This window comes from Sciurus carolinensis, chromosome 4, assembly GCF_902686445.1.
Source record: "Sciurus carolinensis chromosome 4, mSciCar1.2, whole genome shotgun sequence".
NCBI classification, from domain to species: Eukaryota; Metazoa; Chordata; class Mammalia; order Rodentia; family Sciuridae; genus Sciurus; species Sciurus carolinensis.
The window spans coordinates 161,559,336-161,573,719 of record NC_062216.1 but is presented as its reverse complement, the minus strand read 5'-3'; the positions used below and the strand labels follow the sequence as shown (position 1 = coordinate 161,573,719).

The 14,384-nt window shown below is 37.2% G+C and overlaps 1 protein-coding gene across 2 annotated transcripts in view; it reads right to left on the bottom strand.

Moving 5' to 3' along the window:
• The window catches only part of Polr3b (RNA polymerase III subunit B), a 130,558-nt gene that overhangs the window by 54,260 nt on the left and 61,914 nt on the right, over positions 1–14,384 (bottom strand). For both annotated transcript variants that reach the window (XM_047551347.1, XM_047551348.1), the window contains 6 exons: positions 14,075–14,236; positions 9,514–9,714; positions 7,660–7,822; positions 6,349–6,502; positions 3,619–3,693; positions 3,021–3,119 (listed from right to left, as the gene is read on the bottom strand). In XM_047551347.1, the coding sequence (XP_047407303.1) occupies positions 3,021–3,119; positions 3,619–3,693; positions 6,349–6,502; positions 7,660–7,822; positions 9,514–9,714; positions 14,075–14,236 (854 nt within the window). The remainder of the gene's footprint in view (positions 1–3,020; positions 3,120–3,618; positions 3,694–6,348; positions 6,503–7,659; positions 7,823–9,513; positions 9,715–14,074; positions 14,237–14,384) is intronic.

Genomic DNA, 14,384 nt, shown 5'->3' with positions numbered 1-14,384 from the left:
TATGGGGACTAAAAGCATAGCCACTTGCTAACTATGCCTACTTTGCACTTGAAACATTAGGCTCGTGTGACTGAGGAAATGAATTTTTAACTTTACTTATTTAAAAATTTAAAACTCAAATCTAAATTTAAATAATTCAATTTGTTATTTAAAATATTCTAATTATGTTCAGAGCAACTTATATTTATGAATCTACTTTTTAAACTAAAATGTTATGAGATCAGATTGAGTATTTCTGATGAAATTTAACATCCAAACTGAGACATTCAAATTATGAGTACATATGAGATTTTGAAAACTTGTAGTAGGAAAAAGAAAGTAAAATAGCTTAGTATGTTTTACAATGATTACATGTTATGTGACAATATTTTGGATATACCGAGTTAAATTAAAATATTAATTTCACCTGTTTCTTCTTACTTTTTAAATGTGGCTACTAGAAAATGTGAAGTTATCGGTGGCTTGCATTGTATTTTTATTGGACAGTATTGCTATAGGTATTAAACAAAAGGTAAGAGTTTATCTAATAAGTCTCAGAATCTCGGTGACTTTCATAATACATTTCTGTAGAAAACCCAGTTTTTGACTAAATGACAAAGCATGTCAGATATTTTCACAGGAAAGAGAAGCCAGATTATTCTTAAGTCTTTGCTGAAAGTAACAGATATCACATTCAGAATTCATGGTCTCCTAAGCAAAGGACTGGGAAGTGGAATCCTAACAATTTCAGTAGCTGACAGTACCTCAGAGAGAGGCGATTTCAAGAAACCAGGTCCCAATACATCATGTGGATTTAGCTGTGATGTACCTGCCCCAAGATTTTCTACTTATTCATTTATCCAGACATTTTTTTTTTCAATACTCATGTACTGAAGTATGTTCCTAGTGTGGTGACGGCAGGTACTTTTTGAGTAGCTCTTGGTTGGAAGAAATTGTTTTCCTTAGGACCTGGCAAAGCCTCATTCTGTCATCATCTTGGGCCTCTTGTCAGCAGGGAGGGAAAGGACTGTAGGTTTTGTTTTGTGTTTTAAAGAGCATGGGCTTACATTTTATGGAATAGAATAAAACAAAGTTTATTTTAAATATACTGCTTTGTTGCATTACTGGCCAGGCTGACATTCCCTTTGAAAATAAAAACTACTTTTCAGCCTTTAGTTGAGTTGAAAGAAAAAAAAAGGGAAACATCAAACAATTTTTTTCTTTCTTGTATCATGACAACAACATACAAAACCATGCAGTTTCTAATAAACACTGAAAGTCTAAACACTGTAAATTCTAATTTTACAAAAAAGGAAAATTATTTATTTTAAAATCATAACCACTATAAGCTTCTATCCTGAACAGGAATTAGGAGATTTTTCTTCCAATGTGCATAAAGCACTTAAATTTACTTCAAATTCAGCAACTTATTGCTTATAATAGTGGAAAAATTAGAAACAACCTAAATATTCTATTAACAGGGAATAAACTAAATAAACTATATTTGTGAAGGAAGATACTATAATAAACAGCAACTAAAAATAATTTATATATATATTTAAATATGTGTATATGTGCTAATATAGAAAATGTCCAGAAGACACTGTTAAATTTAAAAATTAAGACACTGAAAACCATATTACCATTGTCCTGTATATATGCATTGTGTGGGATCAGGTATGTATTTTTATACTTATTTAGAAAAATATCTAGAAAAGTACATATCAAACTATTAGCACTAGCTACTTGAGAAGAGTGGAGTCTAGTGGGATGGAGAAGGAAGGGGATTTATGCATTTCTACATTTAAAAAAACTTCGTAAGTTAAGTAATACAGCAATTTTTATATTTTTTAAATAAGATGAATAGCTTGATGACTGGGTAATCCTAACAGTCATATTCATTTATAGCAATGGAAAAAAAAAAAACAAAACAGTAAAAAAACCCAGCCTCATAGAGCTTCTAGTGGTGGGAAAAAGACCATACACAAATAAACCAGCAAGACACAGCTTTTACTCTGTAGTAATAAGACAAGAAAAAAAACAAAACAAAAAAACTATAAAAATAAAGGGAAGGGGGGCATTTAGGGATAGAGGTATTTTGATTTTCAAATGAGGTGGCCAGAAGACTCACAAGAAGGTGCACTTTGGGGGAACCTGGAGGTGAAGCAGTAAAGCCCTGTAGGTGGGGGAGGGGAGGGAAGGGAGAGAAATTCTAGGCAGCAAAGGCCTAAGGCAGAGTGTGCCAGGAGCATCTCAGGCGAGGCCAGTGTGGGTGGAACTGCTACAGGATGAGGGAGCGGGCAGAGCATAGGAACCTGAGGCCTCTATGAGGACCTTGGGGATGTGAGTAAAGAGGTGACGTGAGCATGCTGTTCGGCGAGGTACAGGCTGGATGAGGCACAGGAAACAAGTCAGGAGACTCCCGCAAGAATTCAGGCAAGCAATGGCAAGGACTGCATGGCAGATGGTGGTGGTAAGAGCTTGGCGTCTGGGTGAAGTCTACATTACAAGCTGAAGAATTGATGTGGACACAGACAAGGACAGAAGTTGAACTGAAACCGACACTGACAGCTTGAGTAACATGAAGTATAAAATATTATGAACATATTACCATCTCAAGTTCATTGCATGCTTAGAGATATCTTTATAACATATGTAGGGAATTCTTGTTTTGACAGTAAGAATTCAGATGTCCACTGACAAAATTCTCTCCAGAAGAAATTTATTTTTATGTAGTCTGATTCACTAGTTCAATTTTTATAACTGAATATCAAAACCAGAAAAATTATTTTTTTTAGAAAAATACATATTAAATGTCACATGGGTTGGAAGGATAATTAAGTCTAAAAATGGCTTGCTAGCAACTTTGTGGTACCTTCAATTGGGATAGTGACAGATATGCTTCACTGCACAACAGTGTACCTCCCTCTACCAGTTCTTACTACAGGAGTACATGACAGAAGAACGGGGAGACAAGTGAAAGAAGGCAGTGTCTATGGTCAGAACAGGTTTTAATTAAGGTTGTTACAGATTCTACTTACTTATTAATTGTATGTTCATAGAGTGCAATGTTACAATCGTTTTCTTCATTCACATCTAAATATTCTACCAGACTCTCATGTAAGAAATCTTCAAAATTCCTGGGAAAATAATGGCAAAAAGGGACATTACAAAAAAGTATTTTATTGAAATATTTTATTTAACAACAGAAGATACTGGCTTTATTTGGCCCAAGGCACCTTTCTCTACCAGAATTAATACACTGGGATATCTGAAACGTTATTCTTGGATTACAGAGTGATCACAGATCACTGAGATAAAAACATTAAATATATCTGATTTTTGCTAATTTGGTTTTCACTTCTAAAATATTTGACTTTAAAAACTTTGCATGATGAAAGACCCACAGTATCCACATCAATGTAAGTTCTTTTCTCACTAAAAACTAGTAGTACAGAAATTTACACCAAGACTTTGTAAATAAGCCTTGCGATCTAATCATGTCCAAGCAACTTCATGTGGAGAAGTATGTTTTTTTAACAGGCTGGAATATTTGATGGGGAAGAATTAAGAGATGAAAAATATACTTTTCTTAAAAGAACAGATCAAAAAACATTATTTTCATTTTTGGCCATTTACCTGTACCCCTGAGCCAGCTCTTCCATGTGCTTATTCGTGACTGCTGGCTTCTGTTTCTTAACAATTATGTAAGGTCTAGGACAGAAAAAAATAACAACTTAATAGTAATTTCACAGAAGAGTTATGCCAGCAAGTAATATTTGTTATAGTGAAAGGATGATGCAGAAACAAGCAAAGTTATTCACAGATTGCTTGAGGACACGGATTTTGGCAAGTGTGACCACATTGGGACCTCTATCCACATATACACGTGTTCTCTATAACTCACAAATACGCACACACTCACACACACAGTTTTAAATGAAAAGGTAGCACAAAAAGGATACTCAACAAAGTCTAGGAAGGAAATGAAAACTTTATGTCACATGTTGTATTTTTTAAAACTGTAAATGTTTCAGAGGGTCTTGGAACATATCACCCACACACAAGTAAGGGGGGACTGCTGTATATCCCTGAAGCTAGGTGGCAATGAAACACTGTCACCAAGGGTAATGATGGCGTTTGTGATGAATATCCAGATGTTCTGGAGCAGTATGATTTAGGATAAGAATCACTGAGCTAGACTAACAGGTTACTTAAACTATATTTGACCAAAACAAGTGGCTCCACTTTTGCAAAAAATGAAGCTTCCTTACTCTGGGATCTGCACTGATGTAATGGGTGGAAGGTAGAGAGAGCACTTTCACAGATTAACCTGTAACTGTCAGTGGTGACTTGCCGACTAGGGCTTTGCCACCACGAAGAAACACCAACACAAAGGGTGGCATGCAGCATGGCAACATTAAGGGCCGTTGCTATTTGGATAGCCGCTCTCACAGAGAGGAGCAAGTAACTAGCAGACACTTGTGCGCTGCACCCTGAAGCCCAAATAACTATGTGAGGACTAATGAGCACTTTAAGCTCTGAAGCAGAGGAGCTGCATAATCACAAAAGGGGAACATGAGTTGCTGAAAAAGTGAACTGGGTGAGTTTTTCATGGAAATCAACAGTACCTCAAAATTCTGGCTTCTTCACTGGAGGGAAGCAGAGTGACCCTGTTGCCATAGGGGATCACTGTAGTGTAGCTCAGGTTAAGACTCAGAAATGAAGGCAGACACAGGAATAGGAGAGGGAGGGATCACTAACCCAATAAATTCCACTATTCGTTCTGCCAGATCTATTGTCTGCCATTGTAAAATTACTGCTAAAAAAGAATTTGTTTTTAGAATATGCTTTATTATGTTGACTGTAATGAAAGAGAAAAATCATAAAAAAAGTCAACCTAGAACATGTCATTGTTTTTCCTGTCCCCAATTAGGCCATGCTGTTAAAAGCTAGAAATACGCACATTATGGGTGATGAGCACCCTAGAAGTACTTACCACACCTTGCCAGTTATTCTCAGGACAATATAGGTAGGCTTTACTATTTACATTATACAGTCAAGGAAACCAAGGCTCAAAGTCACACAAGACAATAAATGTCAAGTTAGGACTTGAACACATATATCACTCTTGGGTATATTTAAGAGAAATCAATTCTTGCTAATTTAAGCAACATGGAATTTGCTGGAAGAATTAAGAATTTACTGGAAGGACAGAAATCAAAGAAAAAGGGGAAATGCTCAGGCACAGAAGGAACAGAAATTAGAGCAGTTACAAGGATCCAGAAGGAAAGGAGTGACAGGCAGACTTCTGCCTGGGTCACTGCCAGAACACAGAAGTTCAATCACTTCCCTCCCTTGATTTATTCTACTTGAATTCAACTGATGACTCTGAGAGGGAGTCTGACTGGCCTTGCTTAGATCTCATACCTGACCCTTTGCTGGTCAAGGAAGGCCTCACACTGAATGCAGTAGGGCGGAGCAGTGCCCAAAGGAGAATATAGTGTAATTGGAAGGAAGAAAAGATGTTGGACAGACACAAACAATGGCAGTCCTCTCTTCCAGTTCTGACTTCCAACTATTGCTAGCTCACTCACTGCCTTATACCCTAACATTATCAGGAGTCAAAAAATTACAACTGGAAAATAAGTGAGTGAAGGCTTCTGAAATACAGTAATGACCTCAGCTGATGCCCCTGCATGTCCCCCAAAGACAAGATACTATGTCATATTCATCGATGTACCTCCAGTTGCTGGACAGTACCTGTGCACAAGTCCTTAATAAAGATCTGCTGAATGAATAATAGTACCCTACTTTCTATTAGGTCTGATGTTATTTTTTTTAATTTTTGATTTTCCTTAGCCTTTCTCTATTTCCCCCACACTCAAGTAACACAATCCTATTAATTCTTTAAAGCTCAGTTTGTAGTAATAGAATACAGAGATAAAATCATGACTGTTAGAGTCAAATGACTTCCACAGAGTTCCCAGTAAAAGCCTGACTCCACCACTCTCTAGCTCTGGGTAAGTTACTCAGCCTCATGGAACACCCCATTGCTAAATGAAAATAATAATTCAACCTCATAGGGCTGAATGTAATTAAACCTTACATATACAGTATTATCCACTAAAATAGTGACTAGCATTTATTACTTGTATAGTTGATTATTATTAATAATAATTACTTCTCCTCTCTCAGCAGACTGAACTCTCTGAAGGCAGTGATGGTCTCCCATTAATCTTTGAAATGTTTGTCAACTGAATTAAATTCATCTTAACATTGAAGAAGGAAAAAACAGCCTTAAAAATAGACTTATTTTTTCAAAAGTTAATATAAAGAGACTCTTAAATTCTTTCTAACAACATATACCTGCACAGCCTTCCTCCATCAGAGGATATATAAACACACCGATCTGTAAGATTTGTTGAGATGGAAACGAATTCATTGATATATCCTGCTCTTCGCATCAGTCGGAATGTATTCACTAGCTTTTTATGATCTCGAATGACACCCAAGATGTTACCTAAGCAAAAAAAGAAGAAAAGGTATAAGACAGGAACAAAAAATAAACCTAATCTGATTTAAAATATCCACCCAATAAAACACATGCAGGAGTACTGAGTAGTCATTTGAAAACAGTTATTAACATGCGGCTGTCCATAGGCTGAGGGAAGCAGTACAGCGGAATGGGCAAGGCCATCCCGAGGCCCTGGACCTGAGGGCCGGTTCCATCACACACTGGCTGAAGAGCAGTGTGAGTGAGTTTCATTGTTCTCATCCTCCAGCGCAGTGCTGTGAATGTGCATGTGGGTACACACTGCCTGGGTTTGCATACTGGCTCTATCACTTCCACAGGTGACTAAGAAGAAGAATGAGTTGAGAGCGCTGTGGATTCTGCCTCACACCCAATGACTGCTCATCTGATCATAATCTGTGAAATGAAGATACTAGGCTTTGCCTCCCATGTTTTCATAAGGATTCAGAGACACCAGGAGAAAGTGTAGGTCAAGAGCTCATGCACTGTTAGCCTCCTGGATTCACTGAGAAGGGAGACAGTTAACAGCCCTGCTGAGGTCCTGACCCACCCTTGACAGGCCCTCCCTGCAGGGTTAATCGATCCCTGACTGAGGGAAAGAGAAGGGAAGAGACACATGGGACCTAAGTGGTCAGAGGTGAGTACATCAAGCAGGCACACAGATTACCAAGTCAAAAGAAGAAAAGGACAGGCATACTGCTGCCCAGCCTCTGGAGGGCTCTGAAGGAGGCAGGAAGAGGTATGTGATGGAGACAACTGAAGTATGAGTTAGAAGAAAGGGAACTTCTTGCCATAGGCTGCTGACGTATCAATGATCAAACAGAAGGGTTGATCTGATTATTTTGCTGGATGACTCAGATATTTAAGATACTATGTTGAACCTTATTTCACTGCGGATATACTAGCAGATACAAGACGGTGGAAACAGTAAGTCTTTGCCATGTTACCCTTCACTCACACAGCTGTGTCCTCTGGGAACTTTACATAATGCAGCCAATAGAATCACAGTCTTCCATCTTTAAATCAAGGTCCACCTGGGCCCACAGTTAAGAGTATGTTTGTGCCTCAAATACAAGGATAATAACTGATTCCTTCCCTACTCCCAACAGTTATTTAGGATGAACATGTCTCTATAACATACCCACCATTGAGAAAAACAAGAAACACATTTGGGTAAGAGAGCTCTTCTCCACATAGTAAATTCACATCTTCCACTCCCAGATTGCTGGCTAATTTAACAATGGGTCCATCTTCCATGTCGGTTGTGATATGTGTCATAAGGGCCAAATTTTTAACCAAACCACAGGCCTAAAAAATAAGACAATCATTTCTAAGAATAAACATTAGTACAGTGTGTGTCTAAAAATAGCTCACCACTCTGCTAGTGGCAATAAAAAGCAGTATAATCTTGTAAGTGACATTTTGGAAATTTATTAACAAGTCCTTAAAATGTATATACCCTTTTGCCCAGAGAAATTTATACTTAGGTAACGAGAAAGGATGAAAAATAAATGTAGCCACATAAATGCTCAGCACAGTATATTTGTAATTATAGATGATGATATCATAAATATCCAAAAAACATAAGGAAACACTATAGAAACATCCAGAGAGTGGAACATCAAAGTCCTTATAATAGTATAATATAGGAAAAGAATAAAGGAAAACAATGTAGCTACACAGAAATAGAAAACTTCTAGTGGGCAATGAGAGGCATCCTACAAAATAACTGGGCAGAACTCTAAAGTTTCTTGGTCATGAGAGGCAAAGAAAGACTGAAGAACTGTTCCAGACTAAGACTCAAGAGCACGGTGACTACAGCAACGTAGGAAAGGACAACTGGGAAATCTGAACCAGGTCTGCAGTTGGTAACATTGTCACTAATGTTAATTTCTTTAAGTTGATAACTGTACTAAGGTTATGTGAGATGCTCACAATGGGGAATCTAGGTATAAGATTGTGAAAAGTCTTCATACTTACTATTTCTGCAACTCTTTCTTATGTCAAATTATTTCATCATGAAAAAATAACAAGTATTTTTCAACTTTTACACAACCAAAAAATCTGCAACAGAAGTATCAATAAGGACAGAATATAGCAAAAGGAGAAACCACTCAAGACACATGTGATACCTAAAGATTGTAACTTCAATTCTTGAAAACCACCTGCTATATATGCAAAGTAGCCACTTTACTGAAGTTAGCAGAAGCAATCTCTGGGAAATACAGCGTTCCAAACCTCAAGATGTTTAACGCATGCAAATTTGAAAGATTGCATAAATATTTAGTGTCAATTTCCACAACAGCATGGAATCCTATTTTTCACCTCTTTCAAATCATAACACTTGTAATATTCTGTAACTGACATCTTTGGTCATTCAGTATATGTTTATGGGGCCTCTACTCCGAACAAAGCTCTGTGCTAGGAGCCTGAGGTACAATGGTGAGCTTTCCTTCTTTGGAAGTTTGATTTAAAAGGAACAGAATCAAGAGAAACTAACAAGGGTAATGCAAAGGAGAAAGGGACCAGGACAGAGAGAGGAGTGGGAGTAAGTGCTTTTATTTGGTGTTTAGGTAACGGTGATGTAAGTGAGTCAGGGTCATCAGGTTTTGGACTGCATACTCCTAAGTTAGCTACACCTGAGCGCATGAAGTCCTCTAAGCACCTCTAAAGGAAGTAAGTTGCTCAAAAAGAGCTCCTTGTGAGCATCAAAAAGGTTGGTTCTCTCAAGTGTCCTTCATTTCATGACTGATTCTTGGGATAAACTATGAGGATCAAAATCAATGTGGACCATGAATCCTTTTCATCAAATGCTTCTACAGACACTGGTTTTGAAATGACACTGATGTAGCCAATATCAAGTTGCATCATTATTTCTTGCCAGATAAGTGATTAATCTACGAAGAAGACGTGGGCTGGAGAATGAGAGCAGAAGCAGAATCCCAGACCCACACGCCAATAGGAATGTCCTCTGACATTGTAGAGAGGAGGTACCTTACCTCTCCTTCAGGAGTGTCCGAAGGACAGAGCATTCCCCACTGAGATGGCTGGAGGGAACGAGGACCACTCACTTTTCTGGTTTTTTCAAACTGGGAAGAGATTCTTGTCATCATGCCCAGTGCAGATATATATGATAAGCGAGACAGGACTTGGGTCACACCTTGGCGGTCCATTTTAAATCTCTTTAGAGACCAATTTCCCTGCAGAGAGATGAAAGACATGAGACTACCAGTAACCCTTTCATATACTGCCTAATCCTAAGAACTCACTCTGAGAAGTTCAGAATAGGAACGATTTGTTTATGAAATTAAAGCCATATTTATTCAGAAATCAAAATGTCACACTTAAAATTAAAACTTACATAGCCACTTGCTGGGGTTTTCTAGGAATATAATGAATACAAACTATGTCTAACAACCATCCCAGTATGCTTCACTCTTTTAACCCTAACACATCAGTATAGTCGTTTTCTGAGGAACTCACACACATTAGTTCAACCCAAGGGTACACTGGAAGCAATAAGTCAGCTGATCAAAGATAAATGAGTTTTAAGCTCAAAGAGATAATTTCATGTTGGAATATGCTATTATTTGGATATCTTCCTAAGTTAGTCTGAATTAGAGAAAAATACAGCAAGAGAAAAATGACTCATCGCAGCTACTAGGGATAATGAACATACTATAGCTTTCTTTGTCAGGTCTAAGGAATCAAAAATTGTATATATGTTCATATTAAATACTGTATATCCTCTGTGGCTATCATGCCAAAAGTAAAATAGATTCATATAAATGAATCTTGAATATTAAATTTGCTTTATCTCCTATGAACTAAATGTCATATTATTTTATAGTTGTATTACAGCTGTACACATTAAATTATATTCCCCAAAATATAAATTCATGGTAATATAAATTAACAAAAAACAGTATGCATCAAGAAAACAAAGTAGAAAACAAAATATCCAAGAAAATGTTTGGCTCAATTATCTTCCTGATTCCATAGAGAAAAACTATATCTGCAGTGGTTCTTCTTTTTTCCTTTAAAAACCTGATGACATAAAATTCATTTGGAAAAATAAACAGGCCCAGAACAGCCAAAGCAATCCTCAGGAGAAGAGTTTGAAGCAGCAGACATCACAATTCCAGATCTTAAATTATACTGCAGAGCTATAGTAACAAAAACAGCAGAGTACTAGCACCAAAACACGCAAGAAGACCAATGGAACAGAACAGAAAAAACAGAGACAAACCCACAAAAATACAGTTACCTCATACTAGACAAAGGTGCCACTAATATACATTGGAGGAAGGATAGCTTCTTCAACAAATGCTGCTGCGAAAACTGAAAATCCATATGTAGCAGAATGAAAGTTAACCCCTACCTCCCACTCTGCTCAAAACTCAACTCAAAGTGGATTAAAGACCTAGAAGCCTTGCACATATTAGAAGAAAATGTAGGCCCAACACTCCAACATAGAGGCACAGGAAATGACTTCCTTAACAAGACCCCTACAGAGCAAGAAGTAATTAAAAATCAGTAAATAGGATGGCACCAAACTAAAAAGCTTCTTCACAGCAAAGGGAACAATCAAGGTCATGAAGAGAGAGCCTACAGAATGGGAGAAAATCTTTGCAACTTGAATCTCAGAGCATTAATTTGCAGGATATATAAAGAACTCAAAAACATATACCAAAATAACACTAAATAACCCAATCAATAAACGGGCAAAGGAACTAAATAGGCACTTCACAGAAGAAGAAATATGAAGGGTCAACAAATACATGAAAAAATGTTCAACATCTCTAGCAATTAGAAAAATGAAAATTAAAATTACACTGAGATTTCATCTCATTCCAGTCAGAATGGCAATCATCAAGAATACAAGTAACAAAAATGTTGGATAGGGTGTGGGGAAAAGGTAACCCTATATAATGCTGGTGGGACTGCAAGTTGGTATAACCACTCTGGAAAGTATGGAGCTTGCTCAGAAAACTTGGAATGGAACCACATTTGACCCAGCTATCCCTGTCTTTGGTATGTATCTAAAGGATGTGAAATCAGTATACTACAGTGACACGGCCACATCAATGTTTACAGCAGCATGATTCACCATAGTAAACTATGAAGTCAACCTAGGTGCCATTCAACAGATGAATGGATAAAGAAAATGTGGTAAATATACACAATTGAGTACTACTCAGCAATTATGAAGAATGACTTTATGACACTTGCCAGTAAATGGGTGGATCTGATGACTAACATGCAAAGTAAAATAAACCAATCCCCAAAACCAAAGGCTGGGGAAGCTAACTCATAATCAAGGGTGGGGGGAGCACAGAAGTTCTATAGATTAGATAAAAGGAAATGAAGGGAAGGTGGGGAATGAAAGGAAAGACAGTGGACTGAATCTGCCCTAATTTTCCTGTATACATATATGCATACACCATAGAATCCCACCATCGTGTACATCCACAAGAATGGGGTCTTAATTAGTTTACGATACGGTCCATGCTTGTAAAATTATATCAAAATGGATTCTACTGTCATGTATAACTAAAAAGAAGTAATTTTTTAAAAAAAGAACCTGATGACAACTATGAGAAAAATGTACAAAGGACTGGGAACACAAAATCTGACACTCAAATTTCAGGAGTAGACTTGTGGATTCCAGCTTAAGACATCCTCATAGTAGATAAATCACCATAGTTGCAGAAAGAGATTAGGTGATCTGTTCATATTGAAATATGTGATTTTGCAGGAGCTCCTTCACAAATTAAAGTTTTATCTTCGTTACAATAAAGGTCTATCAGTTCAGAACCTTGAGTTTCTGAGAATGTGAAAAAGTTAAATTCTAATAAGAAATTCTATCCATTATAAAGCAAGGAAACAGAGCGAACAAATGTATTTCACAAATTAACTTCTTGTATTGTTTATTCAGGCAACTCCTTTTATCCTTGGAATGAGAAAGAATCTAGTAAAATAACTATGCCCAGAGAGTAAGAGTAAATAAGGTAAATAAATATTTGGTACAGAGCTAAAAATAAGGCAGCAGCTGATGGCAAACAGAAAGTAGGTGGGGAGTGAAGCCAAGAGATTCGGCATAAGAATTTGCCCTGGTATTCTGCAGGTTTATTACTAAGGGGAGAGATGAGAAACAGAGCCGAAAAGCGCTCTCAGCAAAAATGGACATGGTGCAAGCACTCTATACAGGGGATACCACAGAATATTACAGGTTCGTCTTTCCTGGTCGCCTTCGGATTGGGGCATACCTGCCACAAGGCCTACTATGGATTTTCTTAATAAGCAGCCCTGTCAGGTAACGCAGCGTCACTTAGCAAAAAACTACTCCTAACAGCTCTGTGACCTGAAAGTCATGGGTCAGGAAGCAAGAAAAAGCACTTCTAACAGAAGCACGCTTACAGAGCCTAAGCCGCACAGAGGCAGGGTGCACCTCCACCTTGGGTGTAGCTGCCACTGTGGAGGCTGCTGCACAGACCACTGTAAATTTCTAAAGTCAACTACTGAAGCAGGTGTGCACTCTTTTTCTCTCATTGTTATGGGAATCAATGTGTCGGGCTACCCCAAACTCTGGCTGGGATAAGATCCCATCCATAAAACTAATTGTATGTCTGGCATCTAAAATGTGAACCAGACTTCATCAGATAGAGCTGTAGTTGCTATGCTTTAAAACAAGGAGCAAAAACCTATCTGATAACCTTTCATGAATAGCCAGAGGCCCCGAATACACAGCAGCTGCTGAGGACTGAATTTATCGCTCAGGGTAGGAAAGCTGATAGGCCTCTGAAGAATATAAGCTAAATGAAACATTACATTAACGGTGAAATAAAACATTTTTGTATTTTTTTGGACAAAACTTGTCAATTAATAAACCTGCCTGAAAAATGTCAATTTTATTACAGAAAAAAGGAAGCTTTCATTAAAAGAAAGGCTATTAATAGATAAAGGGGAAGATTTTGCCCCTCTGTGTGTTACCTGTTTTTTATTGCCTCATACAACAGGAAGTATAATGTGGCAGGAAAGTTATACAGTAGGGCTTCCTTATCCATACAGGATACATTCCAAGACCCTGGTGAATGTCTAAAATTGCAGAAAACACAGAACCCTATATCCTATTTATTTTCTATATATGTAAATAACTTATAATTAAGTTTGCTTTGTAAGATAGGCCCAGTAAGAAGTTAACAATAATAACTAATAAGAAAATAAGAAAACTATAATACAAGTTATTTAAAACTTATAAATTTTTTTATTTCTGGAAATTTCCATTTAACATTTTCAGATTGCAGTTGAAGATGAATAAATGAAACAAACCATGGAAAGCAAAACCACAGCTGAAGGAGGTTACTACAGTATTAAACTTTAAAATATTAGACAATTTAAACTTTAGACTATTTTTTAAAAGTGAAAAATTGTGATTTGTACATTCCTTTAAATACACACATACACCACACCATCTGGATTCTTAAAGTCCTTTAAATCTCCTTTTCACTGACGATACTGACAAACTCACTCCAAAATCCTAAGAGAATGAAGACTTACGGTGGAAATGGCATTCACCATGCCATTGGTAATCTGGTCTTGGCGCATGTGTTTCACAACATCAAACTGGGCTGCTCTTTGTTTAGGAATCACCTGGTCTGCAATCTTCTTCATTTCAGAATTAAATTTTTTGAACAAATCTTCAAAAAGAAGAGATAAAAGCTGGAAAAAAAAAAAGAAGAAGAAGAAGAAGAAGAAGAAAGAAAAGTATGTTATGATTTTTCAAAAAGCAAATTCTTTTTTTGAAGTCTAGAGACTGAACCCAGGGCACATACCAGGCCAATGCTCTACCACTGAGTTACACATCTCC